The sequence below is a fragment of the Loxodonta africana genome, chromosome 10, assembly GCF_030014295.1.
Source record: "Loxodonta africana isolate mLoxAfr1 chromosome 10, mLoxAfr1.hap2, whole genome shotgun sequence".
NCBI classification, from domain to species: Eukaryota; Metazoa; Chordata; class Mammalia; order Proboscidea; family Elephantidae; genus Loxodonta; species Loxodonta africana.
In genome coordinates, this window is record NC_087351.1 from 117,836,016 (window position 1) to 117,855,530 (window position 19,515).

Consider the following 19,515-nt stretch of genomic DNA (forward strand, 5'->3'; position numbering starts at 1 on the left):
CTTCAGTGCAGCTTGGACTTCTTCCTTCAGAGCCATCGGTTCCTGATCATATGTTACCTCCTGAAATGGTTGAATGTTGACCACTTCTTTTTGGTGTAGTGACTCTGTGTATTCCTTCCATCCTCTTTTGATGCTTCCTGTGTCGTTTAATATTTACCCCATAGAATCCTTCAGTAGTGCAACTTGAGACTTGAATTTTTTCTTTGGTTCTTTCAGCTTGAGAAATGCTGAACATGTTCTTCCCTTTTGGTTTTCTATCTCCAGGTCTTTTGCACATGTCATCATAATACTTTGCTTTGTCTTCTTGAGCTGCCCTTTGAAATTTTCTGTTCGGCTCTTTTACTTCATTGTTTTTTCCTTTTGCTTTAGCTATTCCGTGTTCAAGAGCAAGTTGCACAGTCTCTTCTGACATCCATTTTGGGCCTTTTATTTCTCTCTTGTCTTTCTAATGACCTTATGCTTTCTTCATGTGTGATGCCCTTGATGTCGTTCCACAACTTGTCTGGTCTTCAGCCATTAATGTTCAACGCTTCAAATCTATTTTTGAGATGGTTTCTAAATTCAGGTGAGATATATTCAAGGTTGTACTTTGGTTCTCATGGACTTGTTCTAATTTTTTTCAGTTTCAACTTGAACTTGCATATGAATAATTGATGGTCTGATACGCAGTTGGCCCCGGCCTTGTTCTGACTGATGATATTGAGGTTTTCTACCATCTCTTTCCACAGATGTAGTCGATTTGATTCCTGTGTATTCCATCTGGCAAGGTCCACGTGTATAGTCACTGTTTATGTTGGTGAAAAATGGTATTTGCAATGAAGTAGTTGGTCTTGCAAAATTCAATCATGTGAACTCCAGCATTATTTCTGTCACCAAGGCTGTATTTTCCAACTACCAGTCCTTCTTCTTTGTTTCCAACTTTTGCATTTCAACTACCAGTAATTATCAGTGCATTCTGATTGCAGGTTCGATCAATTTCAGACTGCAGAAGTTGGTAAAAATCTTCAATTTCCTCATCTTTAGCCTTAGTAGTTGGTGTGTAAATTTGAATAATAGTCGTATTAACTAGTCTTCTTCGTTGTCATAGGAATGTTATTCTATCACTGACAGGATTGTACTTCAGAATAGATGTTGAAATGTTCTTTTTGATGATGAATGCACTGCCGTTCCTCTTCAAGTTGTCATTGCCGGCATAGTAGACCACACGATTGCTGACGCAAAATGGCCAATACCAGTCTATTTCAGCTCACTAATGCCTAGGATATAGATTTTTTTTTTTTAATAATTTTTATTGTGCTTTAAGTGAAAGTTTACAAATCAAGTCAGTCTCTCGCACAAAAATCCAGATACACCTTGCTACACCGTCCCAATTACTCTCCCCCTAATGAGACAGCCCGCTCTCTCCCTCCACTCTCTCTTTTCTTGTCCATTTCGCCAGCTTCTAACCCCCTTCACCCTCTCATCTCCCTCCAGGCAGGAGATGCCAACATAGTCTCAAGTGTCCACCTGATCCAAGAAGCTCACTCCTCACCAGCATCCCTCTCCAACCCATTGTCCAGTCCAATCCATGTCTGAAGAGTTGGCTTCGGGAATGGTTCCTGTCCTGGGCCAACAGAAGGTCTGGGGCCATGACCACCAGGGTCCTTCTAGTCTCAGTCAGGCCACTAAGTCTGGTCTTACAAGAATTTGGGGTCTACATCCCACTGCTCTCCTGCTTCCTCAGGGGTTCTCTGTTGTGTTCCCTGTCAGGGCAGTCATCGGTTGTAGCCAGACACCATCTAGTTCTTCTGGTCTCAGGATGATGTAGTTGCTGGTTCATGTGGCCCTTTCTGTCTCTTGGGCTCATAATTGCCTTGTGTCCTTGATGTTCTTCATTCTCCTTTGATCCAGGTGAGTTGAGACCATTTGATGCATCTTAGATGGCTGCTTGCTAGTGTTTAAGACCCCAGATGCCACTCTTCAAAGTGGGATGCAGAATGTTTTGTTAATAGATTTTATTACGCCAATTGACTTAGATGTCCTCTGAAACCATGGTCTCCAGACCCCTGCCACACAGGCCTTCGAAGCATTCAGTTTATTCAGGAAACTTCTTTGCTTTTGGTTTAGTCCAATTGTGCTGACCTCCCCTGTATTGTGTGCTGTCTTTCCCTTCACCTAAAGTGGTTCTTATCTATCTAATTAGTGAATGCTTTTGGTTTAGTCCAATTGTGCTGACCTCCCCTGTATTGTGTGCTGTCTCTCCCTTCACCTAAAGTGGTTCTTATCTATCTAATTAGTGAATGCCCCTCTCTCACCCCCCTCCATCCCCTCTCTCGTAACCACAAAAGAATGTTTTCTTCTCAGTTTAAACTATTTCTCAAGTTCTTATAATAGTGGTCTTACACAATATTTGTCCTTTTGCAACTGACTAATTTCACTCAGCATAATGCCTTCCAGGTTCCTCCATGTTATGAAATGTTTCACAGATCCCTGACTGTTCTTTATCGATGCGTAGTATTCCATTGTGTGACTATATCATAATTTATTTATACCCAGTGCCATAGGATATAGATATTTTTGTGTTCTATGTCATTTTTGACAATTTGCAATTCTCCTAGATTCATACTTCATACATTCTGGGTTCCAATTATTAATGGATGTTTGCAGCTGTTTCTTCTCATTTTGAGTCATGCCACGTCAGCAAATGAAGGCCCCGAAAGCTTGACTCCAACCCATGTCATTAAGGTCGACTCTATGAGGAGACAATTCTTTCCTAGCCATCTTTCGAGTGCCGTCCAACCTGATGGACTCATCTTGTGCTGCTGTATCAGACAGAGTTCTGCTATTTACAAGGTTTTTGCCGGCCAGTTTTTTCAGAAGTAGGCTGCCAGGTCCTTTTTCCTAGTCTGTCTTAGTCTGCAAGCTACGCTGAAACCTATCTCCCAAAGGTTTCCCTGCTGACATTTGAAATAGCAGTGGCAAAGCTTCCGGTATCCTGGGAACATGGAAGCCACCACAGTATGGGAAACTGACAGACACACAGTGAGGACCTGAGCAAAGACTCCTTGAATAACCTGACTTCCATATACCCCTACTCTGACTGGTGGGTATGGTGACATTTTGCATCTACTGAAATCAGTGCCAGTTCAGAGACGTGTCCTGTAATCCCTGAAAATCTAATTATTACCTTTTCCCTAATGAAGAATCACTCTTGTAAAACATCATAGTTCCTTTTGGGGAAGGCTGGGAGAAGAAATTAGCAGTATAAATTTCTGGCAGTCCAGCAGTGCTCTTTATCAAGGAACTCAAATTCCCCTTCATTCAAGGGGTTGTGGGTCTGTAAACTGGCTCAAGTCTGGAAATTGATTAAGGGGTCCTGACACTCTATTCTGGCGATTCAAGTTAGACTGCAGTTTACTTGACCTGGAATGCTTTCCACTGTACAGATCAAATAAATATTTAATAGATTTCCCATTTATTTTACTCCTAGGTACACCATGACTAAGTAGCCAGTGCCATAAGCCATCGAGTCAGACTATTCTGCTTACTGCTTTGACTATGTTACCTGTTACTGTAACCACTGTACTTTGTCTCTACTGAGTGCCACCACTTGGCCCTTACCACAGTGGGGTCCAGTCAGCCCCACTGTAGTTAGTTGTCTTAGTTCAATTAGGGCATTTCCACTGTCAGATCTGACTTAAAGAATCTTCAAGGATGCTGGGGCTCCCCTCACAAATTTGTCCTTCACCACCATGGTAAGAGCTGTGTTATCTGGGCACTTCATGTGTGGGTCTCTGGGTCCAACCTGACAAATCCAGCCTAACCTGCCAATATTCGTAAGCCTTCGAATACCTTCTACAGTAAACCAAGGCAATTGGTTTTACTGGGGAGTGTGGCTTAGCAGACAAAGATGAAGTAATCTTTTCAGATGGGAGTAAGGGGCTGGCTCTGTTGGCAGGAGTGAGTCAGTAGAATTTAGGGCTCAGTGTCTGGCTTCCTGATTATCTGCCATTATGTCCCCACCCCGCCGTGCTTAAGAGCTTGGCTGCTAACCAAAAAGTTGGCAGTTCAAATCCACCAGCTGCAACTCGGAAACCCTACAGGGCAGTTGTATTCTGTCCTATAGGGTCGCTATGAATCGGAATCGTCTCAACAGCGATGGTTTTGGTTTGTTTTTTTTTGTGTCCCCAAACTAAGTTTCAGGATCCCATTTTTTCCGAATCAGTGTCCTTACTTTAACCTTAGACACTATTTAAGGTTGAGAATTTAGTTGATGTTTATAATTCAGCCACTCTTACGATAAGACTCTGTGTTTGAATTTCGACAATATCAGCTCTGTTACTATAAGAAATGTGGGCTTATTTCAAGGCACAAGCAGCAACTTTCAGGTCTTTTTTGCAGCTCTTGACCTGTGACTCTGAAGCCCTGAGTTCATCTTTCTTTCACCACTTTGTCTAGTGAACGTAGGGTCAACCAGCCAGCTTTCTTATACTTCTCATTCTGACAAAATTGTAGAAAAGTATCAAATATGCATTCACCCAGAGCCTTTTTTTTCTCATAAATATTCGATGCATTGGTGGTGATATTTTGTATATTTTTATTGCCACCTCATGCCATGGGTTAGCAGTGCAGTCTTTACTACTGGAGGCAGAGTCATCTGCATCTTTAAGACCAGCCAGACTTGAGAACCAATTCAGAAAACTGTTCTTTACAGTTTTGTTCCTCTAGAATGATTCTTGGTACCAAATGTCTTAGGGTGAGGTCTTTAGAAGTGTAAAACTAGTGAAGTGTATGTGTATTTATGTATGTATATATATCTGTGCATGTGTGCGTGTTTGTATATATATATGTGAATACGTATGGAAAGAGAGATGGGGAAGATTTATTTCAAAGAAATGACTCACACAGTTGTGGAGGCTGGGAAGTCACAAATCTGAGTCAGACGTCAGGCTGGAGGCTTCTGCTGACTCATGTGGTCATAGCTGCTGCTGAACTGAAAACTGGCAGCTCAGTTGATGGTCTGCTGGCTCACGTTCTAAGATTTGAAGGTCAGAGGATGATGAGTCGGATGCAGGATCCAGAGAAGGCCAGCTTTGCCAGAACATCTGTATCTATTGGATACAGGCCATATCTGCAAGAAACTTCCCTTTCAGCTCATCACAAAATAGAGGATGATTACATAATATCTACCAAACCACTGAGAATTATGGGCTAGTCAAGTTGACCCATAACCATAACCATCACAAGTACCTTCATTTAAAACGTGGTCATTAGCTTTTGATCACAGTTGAGGCCAGTTGGCTGGGGTCTCTGTTCTTGCTGGTGACCAGGACTGGTTGAGCTCTCCTGGCTGGCTTGGAATATACACGTTTCCACTCTCCTTCCTTAGCTGTGCATTTAGCAGAGGACGCCCAGGACTCACTACAGACACAGACCTCTTTCTCCAGGCTTGCTGCCTTTCACTCATTACACAGCCCAGGGTCAAGAAACTACCTGTGTGGCGGGGCAGGGTGGGGGCACAGTGAAATCCAACTCATAGCTGACACGAAGCACACGTGTGAGGCCCTGTGCTAAGTGCTTTTCATTCTCTCTTCTTCCACCTGCCACTAGCCCTGTGAGTTGGGGGCTCGTTATTATCATCCTTTGATTCCATAGATGTACAGTTGAGTTTTGGGGTGATTACCCAATTACCTAAGGCAACCCACACCTTCAGGGAGGGACAGAGACAGGACTTGAGCCCAGACCTCTTGTCTGGAGCGCATGACTGTGCTCTTGCCCTCTGTTTACTCAGGGCACTGTGGGGCCCAAGATCACCAGGGCCTTGATGGGGGGCAGGAGGCTCCCATTTCATAGCAGAGCCAGAACATGGAACGCAGTGGCCCCGATGGCAGGAGGACAGTTCTGGGTGCTGGGCGTGATGTGGAGACCACCGAGCTTGGGTCACGTGGAAAGAGAGCTGCTGTGGCTGTGGCTTTGGTCAGGGAGGCTTCCATCTCTGTCTAGTAAGGCACCTCCTTTACTGCTGAAGTGTCCGTTATTCCTCCTCTAGAAATGATACATGTTAAACGGATGTGTTTAGTCAACTTTAGGGGCCCTGGTGGCATAGTGGTTCAGAGCTCCAGCTGCTAACCAAAAGGTTGGCAGTTCGAATCCACCAGCTGCTCCTTGGAAACCCCATGGGGCATTTCTACTCTGTTCTGTAGGGTTTGCTATGAGTCAGAATCGACTTGACTGCAGTGGGTATTTAGTCAGCTTGATTATTTTAAGGTAAAAAATAAGTGAACAGAAATCTTAATTTTGCGCTTTTAGTTAGACTGTCTTAACGGGAGGAATTACAGTAGCTTTTTTTGACGTATATTTATTATTAAAACTTAGTTATGATAATTCAAAAGTCATTAGCCATTGACACCAAGATCTATTGACCTGTATATCTTGGTGAAAGACAGGGCAGTTTTCGTTTCATAGATGTGAGATGATGCACGGCAGCTGTGAGCTGACGAGGACGATAGCGGTGCTGCTGGTCCTCGCGCCCAGCTGTCCTTAATCACCTTGTGTTTTACAGTTGAAGCACATCCCCCCCTATGGATTCCTCTACTACAAACAGCTGCAGTCTCTCTTCAGACAGTGTGGTCAAGTAAAATCCATTGTGTTTGATGGTGCCAAGTAAGTAGTACATTTTTGTAATCAACAGTAATTGTGAAAGAGTCATAGCGTTTCAGATGTTTACAGAAACCAGTTCTTGAAGCTGGTGCACGTGGCAGGGAGACTCATGTTGGCAGCTGCAGACAGCCCTTGGTACACACCTTGGGTTTTCTTGGCATCAGTACTGTTGATCCTCCCTTCCGACTAGGGAACCTCTCAAAGCAGCTGAGCTCTCTGGTTGGTGGCCTGATATCAGGACGGTTCCCTGGGGACTTGGTGCCAGGCTGGTCCTCTGGCAGTGAGCGCCACTCACTGCGCACCATCACCTGCCGCAAATGTTATGTAGGCACAGGATGCCCAAGAAAGACTATCTGCTTATGGTATTTAGAACATACTTGCTCTAAAAAGGTTTTGAGGGCTGGCACCGCAGAGGCTTGGTGGCATCTGGCCCTATTTTAGCTGCAGGTAAGGGACAGATGGCACGGCTTGGAGTCTCACTTGGCATCTTTACTCCCAGAGGGGACAGTTATGCACAGAAATGACTGCAGTTTTTAATTGATTCTTAATTTTTAAAGTTAGAAAATAAAACCCCAGTGTTCTATAAATTTTTATTTAACTTATGAAGCTACGTAGATCTGTAACTAGGAGCTTTTCCTTTGATTCATGTCCAGCTAAGTCAAGTTGAACCCCTTAAATCTATTTTCAGTTTGGATCAATGCCCTCAAACATTTTAAGTTGCATTTCTAAGATTAATGTTTGTAAGCATGTAAATGCCTCACAAGGCAAATTTATGACTCTAATAAAAACAGCTCATACAAATTTACGAAATTAAACTTAAAATATAGGTCTCAGGTTCTCTTAAACATTCCAGTACAAATTGCTAACAGATTCTCAATCGCATGTATAAAATCCCTTGTTTAAAGCTGGACTCACCCAGCTAACCCATTCTTCTTGCATATTGGAAGTCCATGGCTTTGCAGGGCCCAAGTCCACATGGATGTCCTTGTGACTGGTGAGAGGGGTCAGAAGCCTAAGCTCCCACTAAGTTTAAGCAACTTCTTTTACTAACTTTTGCTTCTGGATTGGGTTCTGCATTTATTTCATGTTCCTTCTGTCTGGGACTTCCTTATAGGTATTTTAATTATGTTTTACTGGATTGCTCATATTTCTGGCTTTTTAGTTACAATACCAATGTCATGCCAGTTACGTGGAGAAGGAACAGTGTTCTTTCTACTTAATTCAGTACCAGTTGTTGCATATCAAGTATTTATTTAAAGGCAAAGGGTAGATGTACATATGAAATAGTAATTCAGAGAGCAAGGATGTAAGAGGCCAGCTGTAGTGTGGGGTGACAAGGATATAAGAGGCCAGTTGTAGTGTGGGGTGACAAGGGTATAAGAGGCCGGCTATAGTGTAGGGTGACAAGGGTGTAAGAGGCCGGCTGTAGTGTGGGGTGACAAGGGTGTAAGAGGCCGGCTGTAGTGTAGGGTGACAAGGGTGTAAGAGGCTGGCTGTAGTGTGGGGTGACAAGGATGTAAGAGGCCGGCTGTAGTGTAGGGTGACAAGGGTGTAAGAGGCCGGCTGTAGTGTGGGGTGACAAGGGTGTAAGAGGCCGGCTGTAGTGTGGGGTGACAAGGGTGTAAGAGGCCGGCTGTAGTGTGGGGTGACAAGGGTGTAAGGGGCCGGCTGTAGTGTGGGGTGACAAGGGTGTAAGGGGCCGGCTGTAGTGTGGGGTGACAAGGGTGTAAGAGGCCGGCTGTAGTGTGGGGTGACAAGGGTGTAAGAGGCCGGCTGTAGTGTGGGGTGACAAGGGTGTAAGAGGCCGGCTGTAGTGTGGGGTGACAAGGGTGTAAGAGGCCGGCTGTAGTGTGGGGTGACAAGGGTGTAAGAGGCCGGCTGTAGTGTGGGGTGACAAGGGTGTAAGAGGCCGGCTGTAGTGTGGGGTGACAAGGGTGTAAGAGGCTGGCTGTAGTGTGGGGTGACAAGGACCCGAGTCCATGCCGTGCACAGGTGCACAATGTTCTCTCCTGCAAACAGCCTTCTGCTCGGTGGCAGTGGTGGAGAGTGAAAGTAGTGCCACCGACATTATTTTCCTCTGTGAAACATCCCCGGGGAAGTTGTGATGATGTTTGAGCTGAGGCTCAAGGTAGGAAGAGCAGCAGCGCTTCTGTGGGCCTTGAAGTGGACAAGGTTGAGGTAGACCTGGGAGTCTGAGTGTGGGCCAGGTAGGGGGCAGGAGCTGGGTTGGTGCCCAGCAGAGGAGCTGTGTGGTGGTATTGTGACTGGAAGGTCGTTTGTGAGGGCATTTGTGGAGACACGCTCCAAGTAGCTCAGGGGTTCTGGCTCTGACATGCAGTGGGGCTCTGGCTCAAACGTTCTATGTGATTCTGGGATTACAGCTCAGATACATGCTGTGTGATTCTGGGGTTCTGGTTCTGACAAATTCTACGTAGCTGAGGGGTTCCAGCTCTGACATGCTGTGTCATCTTGGGGTTCCAGCTTAGACATGCTCCATGTAGCTCAGGGGTTCCAGCTCTGACACGGTGTGTGATTCTGGGGTTCCATCTTGGACATGCTCCAGGCAGGTCAGAGTTTCTGGCTCTGACACACTGTGTGACTCAGGGGCTCTGGCTCAGACGTGCTGGGACTCTAGCAGTCATTTGGGACCTGTTGACCCTGATCCCTTTGACTTGCAGGGGGGGACATTAACATGCCCATGTAACACACAGTGTCTTGATGTGCTTTAAAATTTTAAAGGGTTAAAGAGACTTGTTTTTCTTGAGAAGTATATGTACAAAAATAGAATCATACTGTAATGAGATGTCATTGTGGTTTTTACTGCCCTTAAATGAATAGTTTTTCCTCAAATACCTCTTACTAATTACAGAATGAAGAGTCCTGGTGTTTTGAGGTGAGATGTGGCAATGAAAATTTTGTCTAATCTTGAGAGAAATGAATATGCAGTTCTTTTTTTCCAGATGCCTGATAAATTTCTTTTTTATTTAAATTTGTGGAGCAGAGCCTTTGTGGAGTTTTCTCGTAATCCAACAGAGAGATTTAAAACTCTGCCTGCAGTATACATGGCGATGAAGATGTCTCAGCTCAAGGTCCCGCTCGAACTCAGTGTTCACACTGCAGACGAGATTGAAGGGAAGGTGCGAGGAGGGGCCGTGCAGAAGCTCAGGAATGCGAGGTATCTCCTGAGGGGCAGAGGACGAGACTCTACATGGGCTTTCAAGTATTATTTGAGATGATTGTGCTGGCCATGCTCTGGCTGGCTGACTGGGCACAGTGCACAGCACACACCAAAAGCCCTGCTTTAAAACCGAACCTTTCCTTCTGGTTCACCGCGTTCCCCATGTGCACCTGGCACATTGCTTAGCCCCTCTAAGCCCAACTTTGTCATCTGTTCAGTGGACATGATTCCTAGTGTTTAAGGTGGTGAGACAGTTGAGTGGAATTATTTAAATGATTTTTTTGTTGAAATAGGGGGATTCAGCCTCATGTTCTTTCCTCCCCTCCTCCTCACAGTTCCGCATGTTCAAAGTGGGATAGTCATGGTTCTCAGCAGAGCAGATGGGACAGAATGGAGGGGCAGCTGGAAGCAGCTTCTCTGGCGAGCCGCCCTCCCTACCCACCTCAGTGGTGTGGGGCAGGGCTTCCTGTGGGGCAGGGGCTCTGGCACTCTGGCACCCTCAGTCCTGGCAGTATCTCAGCTCGTGGACCTTTGCTCGGGGACCAAACCGCATAAATCGTTCATCAGTGTTTGTAACAGATTGCTTTGCCTTTTGGGCCACATTCTCACAGTTGTATACGTAGGAGGTCTCGTGTATTTTTTCCTGTTTGTGATCTTTTTAATTCCATGGGGAATCTGAGGAATTGGTTAAGAAAGGGAGATCGGTTTTATTTAGTTTCACCCAGTGCGCAAGGTTTTGGTTTTTGAGAGTTAGGCAGTGCTGGAGGGTTGGTCTTTAGCATGAGGAAAACCTGTCCTGTTTTACTAAAGCCAGACTTGATGCACGTCTGTAACTGAACGCGTGGAACTGTGCCCAAGCCATCGCACTTAGGAAATGAATTCAAAAATTGGGAAAAGAGGGGGGTTGGCATCTCTGTTATAAATCTTTCCCCTGAGTGTAGAATACAAGTATTGGGAACATCACACTGGTATCAGAGTTACCCTTCGTATTCCAGAATCTAGCATTTACTCTCTTATTGCTGTAAGGAACGACTGACACTTTAAGGTAGAGAATCATCTGTGTGTTTTCTGACATCGCCCTGACCTGGCATGAGTCCTTGCGGTGAGGTGAGGTCAGAGCCTCTCACCTCAGAAGCCACAGTTAGAAACATTGCAGCGCCTAGGTTTAGAATTCATACCCCTCAAGGCAGGTATTCTGTGAAAGCCCTGACTTTAGGATATATTCCCGAAGGTTTGTGTGTAACTGTCAGGTGCACACCCCTCCAGGGCACTGCCCTACTTCCTCCCTCTGCATCTCTCCCAGCTGTCCTTGCTACTGAGCCACTGTGTGCGTAGGAAGCCACCCAACCCATGTATGCAGTGAACCCAGGTTTGTCATCTCTGGCTCCAGTGTTTGATTAGAAACAGTGGAGTGGTTCAAGTCATAGCTGCACATATGTAAACGTAATACGTAATTTTTAATTGTCTTTAAAAAAAAAAATCACGCCAAACAGGGTGAACGTGGACTTCCAGAAGCAGACAATGGATCCCATCCAAGTCTCATTTAACACCCTGGACAAGTCGCGGTCAGTCACAGAGCTCCTCCTGACTGTTGATGTCACAGAGGTGAGAGTACCATGTTCGCACTGTAGGACACACGCACACGCGTGCGCGCACACACACCCACACCCACACGCACCACCTCTGCATCTTAGGAACCCAGCAAATGTGGACGAACTTGAGTTGCTGCACTTGTTAAATTGGAATGGGCTGTAGTGGAAAATGAAACACAAATACTGATCATAGAATCAAAGTTTAGTTTTTAAAATACTAGGTAATTTAAAAGTGCTTCAGTTTTAGCAACAAGACACATGTTAAATGTATTAATGGGCATAACGATACATTTTTATCAATAAAACTAGCATTGACAACATTATTTAGGGCATGATTTTTACTTCTTTAAAAGAAAATTTCAATTAAAATACAGTCTTTCCTAGTAAATCTGTAGCTACACTTCATGTGACTGCATGTAAAAATCTGGATTCCTGCCAAATTGGAAAACTCTGACGATGTAGGTAACAGTGGGCGGAAGCTCCTCATCGGAATTCCTGTCGATGGAGCACCCTGTTGATGGAGTGCCCCATTTCACCCACTACCCTGGTGCCTCATGACTGCTGCTCCGCCCATTGGCTGTGAGCACCCAACTCAGGCCCTTGGCACCTGGCAGACTTTTGCCAGGCCCTGGAGCCACTGGGCTTACTGCCTTGAGCTGAACAAAGACCAAAGATTTTTCTATTCTGCGACCTCTGAGAAATGATCACATAAAAGAGCTGAACAGAAGATTTCAAAGGGTGGCTCGAGAAGCCAAAGTATTAAAATGAAATGTGCAAAGACCTAGAGTTAGAAAACCAAAAGGGAAGAACATTTCTCAAGCTGAAAGAACTGAAGGAAAAATTCAAGCCTTGAGTTGCAATATTGAAGAATTCTACAAGGAAAATACTGAATGATGAAGGAAGCATCAAAGGAAGATGGAAAGAACATACAGAGTCACTGTACCAAAAACAATCGGTCGATGAAGGAAGCATCAAAGGAAGATGGACAGAACATACAGAGTCACTGTACCAAAAACAGTCAGTTGATGAAGGACGCATCAAAGGAGATGGACAGAACATACAGAGTCACTGTACCAAAAACAGTCGGTCGATGAAGGAAGCATCAAAGGAGATGGACAGAACATACAGAGCCACTGTACCAAAAACAGTCGGTCAATGCTCAGCCATTTCAGGAGGTGGCACATGATCAGGAACCGATGTTGCTGAAGGAAGAAGTCCAAGCTGCCCTGGAGGCCTTGGTGAGAAACAAGAACCGAGGAATCGATGGAATACCAACCGAGATGTTTCAACAAATGGATGCAGTGCTGGAAGCGCTTGCTCGTCTATGCCAAGAAATATGGAAGACAGCTTTCTGGCCAACCAACTGAAAGAGATCCATATTTATGCCCATTCCAAAGGAAGTGATACAACAGAATGTGGATATTATCGAGCAATATCATATACAAGTAAAATTTTGCTGAAGATCTTTCAAAAGTGGTTGCAGCAGGACAGGGAACTGCCAGAAATTCAAGCCAGATTCAGAAGAGGACTTGGTACCAGGGATATCATTGCTGATGTCAGGTGGATCTTGGCTGAAAGCAGAGAATACCAAAAAGATGTTTACCTGTGTCTTGTTGCCTATGCAAAGACATTTGACTGTGTGGATGAAAACAAATTATGGATAACATTGTGAAGAATGGGAATTCCAGAACACGTAACTGTGCTTATAGGGAACCTGTACATAGACCAGGAGGCAGTTGTTTGAACAGCACAAGGTGATACTGAGTGGTTTAAAGTCAGAAAAGGTGTGCATCAGGGTGGTATCCTTTCACCATACTCAGTCAACTTGTACGCTGGGCAAATAATCCGAGAAGCTGTACTATACGAGGAAGAATGTGGCATCAGGATCGGAGGAAGACTAACAACCTGCAATATGCAGATGACACAACCTTGCCTGCTGAAAATGAAGAGGACTTGAAGCACTTACTGATAAAAAGTCAAAGACTACATACGGTCTTAAGTATGTCAACATAAAGAAAACAAAAATCCTCACAACTGGACCAATAAGCAACATCGTGATAAATGGAGAAAATATTGAAGTTGTTAAGGATTTCATTTACTCGGATCCAGAATCAATGTCCATGGAAACAGCAGTCAAGAAATCAAACAATGTATTTGCATTGGGCAAATCTGCTAGAAAAGACCTCTTTAAAGTGTTAAAAAGCAAGGTGTCGCTCTGAGAACCAAGGTGCGCCTGACCCAAGCCACAATATTTTCAGTCACCTCATATGCATGCAAAAGCCGGACCATGAAGAAGAATTGATGCCTTTGAATTACGGTGTTGGTGAAGAATATTGAAATACTGTGGACTGCCAGAAGAATGTACAAGCCTGTCTTGGAAGAAGTACAGCCAGAATGCTCCTTAGAAGTAAGGATGGTGGGACTTGACTCAACATAATTTGAACATGATAAGAGGAGGGACCAGTCCCTGGAGAAGGGCATCATGGTTGGTAGAAGTAGGAGGTCAGCAAAAAAGAGGAAGACCCTCAATGAGATGGATTGAAACAGTGGCTGCAATAGTGGGCTCAAACAGCAGCTACTGTGAGGATGGTATAGGACAGGGCAGCGTTTCATTCTGTTGTGCATGGGTTCACCATGAGTCGGAACTGACTCAGCAGCACCTAACAACAACATGGTGTCTGAGAGCCATTAGTGTTAGCATGTGAATGAGTCTTGTATGCCAAGAAAGGATTAGGTTATCCACACCTCTTCACCTTAGCTGAGCAGGGACCACCCTTTTTTCTCGAAAAGCACCGATTAGAACCCTGTAGAGGAGTCAGTGCCAAAGAATGCAGTGTGTGCAATGCTGTCTGGTGTCGTGTGTCAGCCCTGTCATTCAGGCTCAGTCCCTCTGTGCAGAAAGTCATTCTGGATTTCCCTATGCTTTTCTGCCTTTCAGGTGGTTGAAGTGGGACACTTCTGGGGATATAGGATTGATGAAAAAAACTCAGAGGTTCTGAAAAAGCTTACTGCCGAAATAAACCAGCTGAAGTTGGTGCCCTTGGCCGTTCATCCCCACCCAGATCTGGTCTGCCTGGCACCTTTTGCCGACTTCGATAAAGAAAGCTACTTTAGAGCACAAATCCTGTATGTTTCTGGAAATTTTGCTGAGGTATGGTTTTCTGTAACAAATCAAAGGTAGATGAAACAAGCAGCTCATAGAAAGTCCTTTATGACTGTGGCTGGAAGTTAGATGTAAGATAATTACAGTTAGAGAAATAGGCTCAGTTATTTCTCTCAGTGATGCGTGGCCTTGCCCTCGGGTCCCCACAGGAATCTTGTAGGGTCATGGTGGGCTGCTGCACTCCTGTGTGAGAGGGGTGTTGTGCGTGGCCCTGAACTCCAGCACTGAAACGATTCTCTTCTCCAGGTGTTCTTTGTGGATTATGGCAACCGGACCCAGGTGGACCTGGATCTTCTAATGGAGATCCCCTGTCAGTTTCTTGAACTTCCGTTTCAGGTAAGGCAGGAAAAGTGTGGTGGCTGTGAGCGTTTGAAGCTAGGAAGAACTCTGCAGGCTGTGCAGTCCACCTCGCGTATAGAGAGGGAGGCCGAAGCCCAGAGCGGGTATTGCCAGTTGTCACACCAGCCTAACTCAGGTTCTGCTTTTTCCCCCAAAATACACTGACATAGATATTTCTGACTGTTGTTTTTAGAGTAAGTTAAAATATAAGGAGGATTTCAAACTTAGCAAAACAAAGCCGTATTTTTTTTAAAAAATCAGTTGTATTTTCTGACAGTGTTTCTAAGGTTTTTGGTTTAGGTGGGGTGGAGGCGTATTCAGACATACTGTTTCCATCAGTATGAAAACGGTCTAAAGATCATTCTGATTTTTTGGTGTTTCTTTAACTGGGAAATCTTTACTTACCAGAAACAGATTTTCGTGGTTTTTGTGGGAATGTGGATGGCCAGGAAGGGCAGGGTGGCTTCTCAGAGGCGCTAGGGATGTCCCAGCAGCCGGACAGCTGCTGAGCTCAGCCTCGCCCTTCTGCCCTGCAGGCCTTGGAGTTCAAGATCTGCCAAATGCGGCCCTCCGCCCAGTCCCTGGTGTGTGGCGAGCGCTGGAGCTGTGGGGCCAGCCGGCGCTTCGCCTCCCTGGTGCGGGGCTGCGCGCTCCTCGTGAAGGTCTTCTCCGTGGTGCACAGCGTCCTGCACGTGGACGTCTACCTGTCCTCGGGGGTCCAGGATGCTGTCAACGTGAGGGACGTCCTCATCCAGGAGGGCTACGCCGAGCTCACGGAGGAGTCCTACCAGTCCAAGGTACATGCTTTCGCCCCATCGCCGGGGTGTCCGTGTGTGTACGTGATGAGCCCCCGCCAACTGCCGGGGTGTCCCTGTGAGCACGTGATAAGCCCCCCACCCCTGGGGCGTCCCTGTGAGCACGTGATGAGCCCCCCACCGCCGGGGTGTCTGTGTGAGCACGTGATGAGCCCCCGCGATGCTGGGGTGTCTCTGCATTATGAACCCCCTTTCTCGGAATGCTCAGGGCTGAGGGGACGGATACTGCTTCTTATCCTCATTTGGGACACTTGGGTGGGGGTCTGCGGTGTTGAAACGTCTCTGGTTCTTTGAGACTAAATTATGGGGGTCAGGTGTTGTTTCTGTTGGCTCTCTGTTGTTTGCTATTGCTTTTTCTGCTGGGAATGAAAATGAAATTTGAGAATGTTCTATATTTGCAAAGGTTTTTTTTTTCCCCCGAAGAATGCATTTCAAGATTTATCTCCCTAGATGGAAGTAATTAAATATTTGTTTCAAATATTTCAAAATTTTGCTCAACTGTTTCTTTCAAAATCAGCTCTGGAGTTATTTTTGTTGGTCCGAAGTTTTCAGAGAGGACATTTTTGAGGCTGATGTTGAAAGTCTTTACTTTTGTAATTTCTGCTGGGGAAGAAGAATGCTGGGATTGAGGACCAACAAGCTTATGAAATGTTGGCCTGAGAGCTGGCTAACCAGCAATATTTGTTATGGTTATTAGTAAAACCCAAAAGTAAGGTAACTGACTGGAGCAAGTGCATTCTCCTGTTGGGCTGTGGTTGGCTGGAACCCGGCGCCCTTGCGTCTCTGCGTGTCACGTGCCTTCAGTTCCTTTCTGCCTTTCTCTCTGTCTCTGGTTCCTGAGATAGTTTTTGTATGATCTGTTGTTAAACTAAGGTCTCCTCCATTTTATACTTTTTTCTCTCTGTAATTTAAGATGGGGTGGTATGTATTTCTGAGATGTGAAGAGAGATCCCTCTGTTCGTGGTAAATAGGAACGTTATAGAGTTCAAGAAGGAGCATTCTAGCATGTGCAGAGAGTTGTGTGCCCTCTTAGGAAGCAGAGAGACCCTCGCTGTGAAGAGAATCTCCCCTCGTTCCTTGTGGTTTTCAGCACCTGTGTGCTGGACGCTGTCCTAGGCCTCGGGACAGAGGGGTCACCTTGGCCCCTCAGAGCGCCATCTGAGTCACAAACACGGCCCGATGGTGGAGTGATGGAGAGGAGACGTTGGCTCTGCGGCACTGCACCTGCTGTTCTTAAAGTTAGCAGTCGCGGGCCTAAGCCCCGTGTTCCGCTTTCAGTGGCCAATTTGTCTACCTACATAAAGAATATTTTGATCTTTTCTTTAAATTCTGTATTTTAAATATGTGAAAAATACCTAGGGAATTATGGTAATATTCCCGAAGTAAAACCAAAATTTTGTATAAAAAACATTCTGCTTCACAGTCTGCTGCTTTCTCTTTTAAATCCTGTGATGGCTGCGAGCTAGTAAAGGCAAATGAATTGAGCCTTTTTGATCCTATCTTATTTTTGTTTTAGTTTTAAAATGTACTTGATAAAATTATTTCCTACAGCTGAATGACGTAGTGATCAATTAATCAGATCATGCCTGTGAAATAGTGTGATTAAGTTGGAATGAAGTGCTTTTAATGTAATTTTTTCTTTCAATAAGACAAGTTTCTCTTATTTTATTCAGCAAAGCCATGAAGTTCTCAAAGGTCTCTTTTCGAAATCAGTACAAGATAGTTCTCTGACAGATGCGTCTGTGCCATCCCCCGTGAAAGATGACGAGAAACATCTGATTCGGATTCTCTTAGAGAGCTTCTCTTCTAACAGACTGGGTACCCCAGACTGTAAGGTAATCTGTGCAAGTTGTTTTCAAGGGTAATTTAACATTAATACCGTTCTACATTGGCGTTCTAGGAGTTGTAGCTGGTGATCGTGACGGGCTTTCTTCTTTTCCAGTTTTTAATACTAAATGTTCCTTTTCCTACAAGACCCATTGTTGTCGAGTCTGTTCCAACTCAGAGTGACAGAGCAGAACTGCCCCACAGAGTTTCCAAGGAACGCCTGGTGGATTCAAACTGCCTACCTGTTGGTTAGCAGCTGTAGCTCTTAACCACTAGCCACCAGGGTTTCCCTTTTCCTACAAGGGAGCTTATAATCAGAAGAGAAAAACTTTGACTAGTGGTTTTTTTTTGTTTTGTTTTTTGTTTTTAAATTTCCTCTTCAGAGGCAATGTGCCTTTGTCTGTCAGGTGGAGGACGCGCCGGGTAGGTCTTCAGAGAGCAAGCTAGCCTGACTTTTTTTTTTCGTACCAGCCCTTCAGTGGGTAGGGCAGTGGTTACGTGGGTTCTGGGACCCCCGAGGCACCTCTTGGGCCTAAGGCAGCTGCTCTCCTTGTTTGGAAAAGAGGACTGGGGGGCTGTCCTCCTTGTTATGGAGCTTCACAGGTATTACCCCTGACCTCTGGCTGGGCTGCTTGGTCTGTTACCATTAAGAAAGTAATTCTTTTGCTACATTACTTGGAAGCATTTCTTTATTTTGGCTAAAAACTTTCTTAAATGTGTGTATTGAGGTATGTTTGAGATCTTCATTGAAGGAATCAGTTGCTTCCTAGATAAATACCTTCTTTAAGACAAAACTTTTCACTGAATCTTAGAGAAGTTATGATTGAGACGTAGCTTCTTTAAAAAAATATGAGCAGACTTGTGGATTTTGAAAATGTTTATTAAATGCTCTCTTGCTTATTGGTAATACTTTGTCTGTTTTTTGTGTAAAGGCGATACTTCATGGACCTTTTAACCCTTATGAACTAAAGTGTCACAGTTTGACCAGAATATCCAAATTCAGGTATGATTAAGTTTCCCATGACTTTTTTTTATCTGATCCTCTATTTATAGAACTCATCAGAAACTAATCTATATATCTAAATTTTTGTAATACATTATTTCTTCTAACTCCTCCTAATTTCTCCACAGCTCCTAATCTGAGGTGTGCGTTCTGTCTTATATGACAGCTATTCTATGTAAGACATCTTTGAGCGTCTTTTGTCAGAGACTTCATTTTTTTCTCTTTTTCATGTAATTGTTATCTGGTAAATCTGTGAGTGCCCCCTCTGTGCCAGGAACAGTGCGTGACTTGGGGGAAACTGCCGAGCAAGGCACTGTCGGTGTCTTCACAGAAATGACGGGGTCAAAGCAGAGTGCTGGGACCAAGTGGCCAGCATGCAGCCAACCTTAAGGCCAAGGAGTGGTCAGATCACCTAGGAGGGGTTCGGGAGAGAAGAGGGTGGAGGGCCCACCCTAGGCCCCAGCAGGGGGTCTGGAGTGAAGAGGAAGCCGTAAAGGGGATTGGGTAGTTACACGTGCTTCAGGCTGCTCATAGTTGCATTTGCACGTTTAAAGCGTCTTAACCTTGGATTGGGCCTAATAAATTGCTTAGTTGATGGGTCAGTAACCCTCGTCCCCTGACGATTCTTCCTTCTAGATGCGTTTGGATTGACAAGGAGAGCATCAACTCTGTCATCATCAGCGATGCCCCTGAAGACCTTCACCAGAGAATGTTGGTTGCAGCTTCTCTTTCAGTCAATGCAACCGGTAAGTTAAGGGGTTCTGGTTTTTCTTTGTTGTCTCTTTTCATCTTTTCCTTGACTCTGGTGACTAGGAACTGTTTACCCTGTAATTAGTGGAGAAATCTGTGCTCATGGGCTACCCGTAGGCTGTTCTCTGAGTGTGCTGGTGATGCAGTTTAAGAAGGGCAGCAGGATCACTTTCGCTTTCACGCAGAGACGTGGAGATGAATTGCTTCCT

General features: G+C 45.0%; 1 protein-coding gene across 1 annotated transcript in view; it reads left to right on the top strand.

Moving 5' to 3' along the window:
- The window catches only part of TDRD9 (tudor domain containing 9), a 123,184-nt gene that overhangs the window by 74,852 nt on the left and 28,817 nt on the right, over positions 1-19,515 (top strand). The window contains exons 22-30 of the mRNA XM_023546609.2: positions 6,542-6,642; positions 9,641-9,814; positions 11,311-11,422; positions 14,348-14,560; positions 14,819-14,908; positions 15,448-15,708; positions 17,400-17,561; positions 18,486-18,556; positions 19,193-19,302. Of these exons, the coding sequence (XP_023402377.1) occupies positions 6,542-6,642; positions 9,641-9,814; positions 11,311-11,422; positions 14,348-14,560; positions 14,819-14,908; positions 15,448-15,708; positions 17,400-17,561; positions 18,486-18,556; positions 19,193-19,302 (1,294 nt within the window). The remainder of the gene's footprint in view (positions 1-6,541; positions 6,643-9,640; positions 9,815-11,310; positions 11,423-14,347; positions 14,561-14,818; positions 14,909-15,447; positions 15,709-17,399; positions 17,562-18,485; positions 18,557-19,192; positions 19,303-19,515) is intronic.